At 46.5% G+C, this 6,199-nt stretch overlaps 1 protein-coding gene across 1 annotated transcript; it reads right to left on the bottom strand.

The window, feature by feature from the left end:
* Positions 1-1,178: 1,178 nt before the first annotated feature.
* On the bottom strand, positions 1,179-5,844 carry bhmt (betaine-homocysteine methyltransferase). Its single transcript, XM_079364463.1, has 8 exons — positions 5,719-5,844; positions 5,411-5,543; positions 5,158-5,270; positions 4,789-4,980; positions 3,692-3,839; positions 2,093-2,275; positions 1,781-2,009; positions 1,179-1,687 (listed from the first exon to the last, which is right to left on the bottom strand). Exons 1-8 carry the CDS (start codon positions 5,827-5,829, stop codon positions 1,507-1,509), a joined length of 1,290 nt encoding a protein of 429 aa, XP_079220589.1. The 5' UTR covers positions 5,830-5,844; the 3' UTR covers positions 1,179-1,506.
* Positions 5,845-6,199: the final 355 nt, after the last annotated feature.

The raw sequence follows: 6,199 nt of genomic DNA, 5'->3' as shown, positions 1-6,199 counted from the left end.
TTGGAGAGGCTCCAGGGCGCTGCTGATGTGCCCGTGAGCAAGCCACCAAACTCCCAAACTACTCAGGTAGTCTTTCATGAGCAGCTCCCTCCCTCTGACATCTCTCAGTGTATGTCCACAGGGTCGTGTGTGTGTAGCATGTCTCAACAACCGTGTAAAATTAATTCCCCCTTATTGAAGTAATTGCAGATCTTTCCACAGATCTGAGGTCAGCAGGTGACTAAACCCACCTTGAATCCAGAGGAGCGTGTGGGTGCTGATCTGAGGGATCGGATCAGGCTGTCGTCAGAAACATGCTGAATGCTTCGTAGACCAGAAGTCAAACATTGGATTCTGTTGTGGATGAGAAGAGATCACTGAGAATTAGGAGCTCGCCTCACACTGCAGCCTTGTTTTGGGACTTTTGGTTGAAAGGTTATTGAAAAAAAAATAAAAATGGTTCACTGGGTGAAGGTCAACTATAAATAAAGTACAGCAGTGGGGTTTTTTCCATATTCCCACCAGAGAATCTCTGCCAACAGTCCTGTGTAAACAGGAAATCACGAGTCCCCTCGGACAGCCGCTACAAAAGCCAGCATTACTTAACTGTGTCAGACATGCAGCCTCCACACATCAAATCCACCAATCACTGAAGACCATTCAGCTACATAAACACCGAGTTTAAACCTGAACTTGATGACTGAGGGCTACAGCTCACCTGTAGTTATGCAACAGTCCACAGGGTGGCAGCAGAGGATCATTTCTAAATCAGTACAGAGAAATAAAAACAGGTCTGATCTCAGAGAAGCCGTTAAAGAGTCTGGGGGGCTCCGACAGTGAAGCCCTGTCCCCCCTTTAGTCTTCAGGATTTTACACTGGGGTCTGTGAGCACATTCATTGGTTGTTACGAGCCGGGGTCGGATTATTTGAAGGCGATGGATCGTCTTGTGACTGAAACTGGAGTAGAATGATTTTGACCAAAGCTGTCATTTGAAGGTTTAATTGGGGGGTTGCATGCCTTTTTTTTGGAGAGATAGGACAGTGGGTAAGACGACATGCAGGAAAGGAGCTACAGGCTTGACCCCCCCCCAAAAAAAAAAAAAAAAAAAAAAAAAAAAAACAGGGACCACAACCTCTGCACATGAGGCGCTCGAACCAACAACTGCCACCAGGACAAAAAAAAAAATCCACTCAGTCGCTCTTTTTAGTTAATTTCTTTATTGTTTCACAGGAGATTTTTTTTTTTCTTCTTCATTGCAATACAACAGCGGGCATTTTGGAGTGTTAAAGCTTGAACCCGTGTGCATTCACAGCTGTTCTCTTAAAGTCACAGTAACTCATTAAATCAGACAGTTAATGTTATCAAGTCTGGAAAGCTAACATGAAGCATCAGAGAGTAAAAATGGTCCTAAAAGAGAGAGAGAGAGAGAGAGAGAGAGAGAGAGAGAGTTCAGCATGTTGATCTTTTTTGGTATTAAACGCAGCGGCGTGCGAGCAGACGCCACCCGGCCGACGCCAACCTGGAGCTCATTGGCTTTTGTTGGCCTTGTCGAAGAGCGCCTTCAGCTGCTCCTGGGACGTGGCCTCCTTCTGCTGCATCAGGTCTGCGTGGCCTTTGGTAACGCCCCAGCCGTCGGGCGTGGACATGGAGGGGCAGAGAGGGCGGCCGGAGGCGGGCTTCAGCTTCTCCCAGTAATCACGACGAGCTCTACGGGAGGACGACAAAATACAGGACGCCATTTACACACGAAGATTTCTGGATCCTTCCTTTTGCATTCATGAATATAAGAGAAATCTTTACCTGGCTCTGACCCAAGGTTTGGTGTGCATCTCCAGGCCGCTGCCCCAGTTGCCGTGCTTGTCAGATCCTGCAGGCAGGAAGCCCCTCTCGGGCGCCAGCTCCTCCGCCAGAGCACGCACGTGATAGGGCTCGAACCCGCAGCAGCCTCCGATGTAACGAATGCCGGCGTTGAACGCGTCCCGGGCGTATTTCTGCATGTCCCATCTGGTCAGGATCCTCGGCTCCAGACCTGCAGAAGAACACCAATCAGCACTCTGCAAGGTTTTACAGTTTCTGGTATTAAAGGTGGAGACGCAGCGGCGCTTCACGTACTGAAGGGGAACTCGGGCAGGTCGATGAAGCCCTGGCAGTTGCAGTCAGGCGTGTGGTAAGCAAGCGGCTGGCTCATGTAGTGAGCCTTCAGGCCAGCTTTCTCCACTCCCTCCTTCATCATCTTCACCGTCTTCACGCAGGTGTCGGGGTCAAAGTGGCAGTTCACGCCCACAATCTGAGCTCCTGGAAGGAGGAAGACAAAAAACCTGAGCCAAGATGAACAACGAGAGGTGAAACCCAGTCTGACACATTTCAGAGCAGAACCAACATGATGAATAAACGCTTAAGATTCAGAACGTGCAGAAGGCGTCACTAACAAACCGTGGTACAGGTGTCCTGACGGGAGCGTGCAGCCATTTTGGAGGACTACATTCAAGGTTTTTTTTTTTTTAAAGTCTCGACAAGATCTTAGGTTTTTTTGGATAGAAGTGGGACAAACTTTCACAACTACTGTGTTTCTCAGTTCAAAAAAAAAAAAAAAAAAAAGTTAAGCGTCTTCCTTCCACCGGAGGGCGCCAAAGACGTTTTCTATCCTACATAAAGCTTTTAAAAACAGAGCCACTCCAGGTCACAGCCTGCTGTGCAGATTAAATAAGAAGAGTCTCACACGCCAAGAGAAAGTCAACAAACTCACTTAAATGAAGAAAGGGGAGTAATTAGTCACACCAGAAGAATTTATCAGGGGATTTTTTTTCTTGTCATGCTATGACTGGATAAGCTCGGCTCTGAGTAAGATCCTTTACCTGCTTTTTGTAACGCGTCTCGAGTTGACGCTACACATCTAAAGATTGATCCATCGATCAGGTGTTTTAATGATGGGAAAGCTGTTTAAGAAGCCTGAAGTGTTGCATTCATGTTCTGCCTTTTTTCTTCTCCAGTATGTCACCCTGCCCCCTAGTGTTTAAAATGAGTACTGCAGTCTAAACTCTAATCATCACAGAGAGCTGTCTCCTCTCACACAGGTCAGCATGTGGTGGACACTGTAGCTTCAGTGTTTAGCCAGCTCTGCATGTGGTGGACACTGTAGCTTCAGTGTTTAGCCAGCTCTGCATGTGGTGGACACTGTAGCTTCAGTGTTTAGCCAGCTCTGCATGTGGTGGACACTGTAGCTTCAGTGTTTAGCCAGCTCTGCATGGGTCTGTAAAGCTTTCTGCGTTCTAACCTCTCTCCATGTTTCATCTCCAACATTGATCCTAGTTTGAGCAGCTTTCTGCTGCTGGAGCTTATTAGAAACATGCAGAGGCTTTTTAGCTCGGGTACAATCACTTCTATCTGAAGCAGTTGTAAAATATTTCTTACACTTTCCCTGATCAGTTAAAAGTGTTCTGATCTGATGACTTTATGCTGTAGCTCATCAACTAGAATCTGAGAAATTCTAACCGATGATTGGCACGCATGTAATCCTGCCAAACATTGGAAATGTTTAAACTCTTCTCATGGTTTTATTTTGCCCAGTCTGAGACGGAGAGGTCAGAAGAATGTTTAACCCGGTATGTAAAACCAGAGGTCGAAGTTTAACCTTCGTCTGTCTGCAGTGTGATGTGGGCGCTCTTCACCGCTGACGATGTACGACAGGACGCCACACACACACACTCTTACCAGCTTTGACGAGTCTGACGGCACACTCTCCAGGGCTGACCCCGTTCAGGTCTCCTTCAGGTCCGATGCACAGAGTCGCAGCCACGGGCTTCTGGGTAGTCTTCAGGACCTGGACCGCCCACTCTGCCTCCTCCACATGCTCAAAGTACTGCAAAACGTCAAAGTGATTAAAACTAATACGATTCCTCTTGATTCTTATTTTTTCACACTTTGTTCCTCAGAGTCAAACTCATCTGAATGAATCTGCCTAAAGCGACGTGTGCTCCAGAACTTATTATGGATTCTGCCCAAGAGAAGGAGTCCACTAAATTACATGTTGAAAGAAGTGCTGGTCTTGAGGTTAGAGCACTGCACAGCCAATGCTTTTATTTTGAAACCGTCTTATTATAGTTTAGCAGTTTTTTTTTTTATTTTCTGTTGGATTTGTCATCATGACCTTTAAATGTCTCTTTCTTCACGTCTTTTTGACTCGACGCCGTTTGCAGACGGTTCAGTTTTCAAACACTTCCAGGTGTTCTCACATTAACTCTGATCACAGCTCGTTAAGACTCTGAGGTTTCCTCTCCACAGACTCATGAAGCAGTCTGAACATGTTGTTCTCAGTTTGATCCAATCAGGAGCTTTTCTGCAAAGCTGGAAATCAGCAAACCCCCCCCCCCCCCTCCACGTCACTCAACATGTTAGATCTTAAACTTAAAGACAGATGCACCGCCAACACATCACTGAACAGGTTTTTTAAATTCCTTCCCGACTATTAAAAGTGCCAACGCTACCTCGCTGCACATCGTATAGAAGAAATGCATCGTACACTCAGTGCAGCACAACACGGCTCTTTGACTTCAACCAGTTCAGTTACTTTAGTGTCAAACACACAGATGACTGAGTGAGCCTGAAGCACAGTTTGTCTTTTTGTTTGATATAATTGACAGTTATTTTACAGGTCACATTAAACTGAAGCTGAACTTTTTTTTGGAGGGGGGGCGTTACTAATAAAAACAGGCCCTCTCAGATGTTTTTATTTCCCCTCATGTGACACTGAGCTGCAGCTTTGAAATGAGGGGGGGGGGGGGGGGGACTATGATGTTTCAGCAAAGTACCTCTGCAATCAGGAAGTCCACGTTTTTCTTGACGAAGACGTCGAGCTGCTTCTTGAAGATGGCCTTGACGTCGTCCTGACTCTTGCAGCTGAGGTACGAGGGTGTCTGAGAGACCCCACCAGCCACCAGAGCGTCGCCCTCATTGGCCACCTCTCTGGCCAGGTCACAGGCGGCTTCGTTGATCTGCTGACCCTGCAGGTTTAAAAAACAAATACAGAACTGGTGTTTCTCATCGGGCACAGAGAGGTTTCATGCTTTCCTGAAGGAAGCTGGAGTCATGCCATCTCTGGTGCCAAGCTGCCATCTCCTGAGCATGAGGCATGAGAGCAGCTGCAGCTACACACACACACACAGCTTAACTCTACTCACAGTGAATTGCTGTTGGAGGCCTCTGTTCTCCAGTTTATCATCGCTAGCGTAGAAAGTGAATGTCTGCATGACATTGGAGCCAGCTCTCAGGAACTCCCTGTGCAGCTGCCGCACTGAATCAAACAGAAACCAGGTTTGTTTATAGTTTTTTTTTTTTTTTTTTTTTTTTAAATTACTACATAAAAAGTGGATGAACAGGTTTGAGCACCAGCACAGCTCAAACAAATAACACGGGAAGGAGAAGGAGGCCTACCTGCTTCAGGGTGCTCGGCTGCAGCCTCAGGTGTCCATGGTCCTGCTTTGACGTAGCCTCTCTTTTCGAGGGCGAAGACAAAGCCTCCGTCCCCTAAGACCACTTCTCCTGCATCCAGACGCTCCAGGATACCCTGCACGAGATTTAAAGCACGCGCAAAGTTTGTGACTGTTTACTTTTACGTCATTTAACAGAGCGCAAAACTTCCTCCGACACACCAGGATGATGTGGCTGCAAAACTTGAAGCGTGCATTAAGTTTAAAGTTCCCAGCTCAAGCTGCTGTGAGGTCTGTGCTCGCCTCAGTTACCTTCTTTGCTCCAGCTGGTGCCATGATGATGATTGTTGTTGCAGCAGTGACCGGCCCTCTCCTCTCAGCTTCAGCGGCTCTCTGAGTTCGGAAAGGACTGTCTGCAGGCATCCATGCTGCATTTATAATCCGAGAGAGGGGTGCGGTGATCATGATGTCACTCCAAGATCCGCCTTCCCACTTAAGCAGGCCATCTTTTCTTTTTTGTCTTTCGTTTCCCCTGCTGCAAGTTTGCATAAGAAAACGTATTATTCCACCAGCACCTCTATCTATCTATAATGTGTGTGTGTGTGTGTGTGTGTATATATATATATATATATATATATATATATATATATATATATATATATACTGTTAGTGGTGACACTTTACATTTTCAGAGGGCAGAGTTAACAGCCTTTAATATATACATGCAGGCTGCAGATAATGACATGCCTCAGAGATTTGAAATGCCTCTTTATAAGATACTGAAGTAGGAGAG

This window comes from Symphodus melops (genome assembly GCF_947650265.1).
Source record: "Symphodus melops genome assembly, chromosome: 16".
NCBI classification, from domain to species: Eukaryota; Metazoa; Chordata; class Actinopteri; order Labriformes; family Labridae; genus Symphodus; species Symphodus melops.
This window is presented reverse-complemented; position numbering and strand designations above follow the sequence as displayed.

Excerpts from the sequence above, each read along its gene's own strand:
- bhmt (XM_079364463.1), bottom strand. The coding sequence starts at position 5,829 with ATGCCTGCAGACAGTCCTTTCCGAACTCAGAGAGCCGCTGAAGCTGAG. Across the intron at positions 5,271-5,410 it reads AGCCGAGCACCCTGAAGCAG|TGCGGCAGCTGCACAGGGAG; the intron begins GTAGGCCTCCTT and ends TGTTTGATTCAG. Across the intron at positions 4,981-5,157 it reads GCCTCCAACAGCAATTCACT|GGTCAGCAGATCAACGAAGC; the intron begins GTGAGTAGAGTT and ends TTAAACCTGCAG.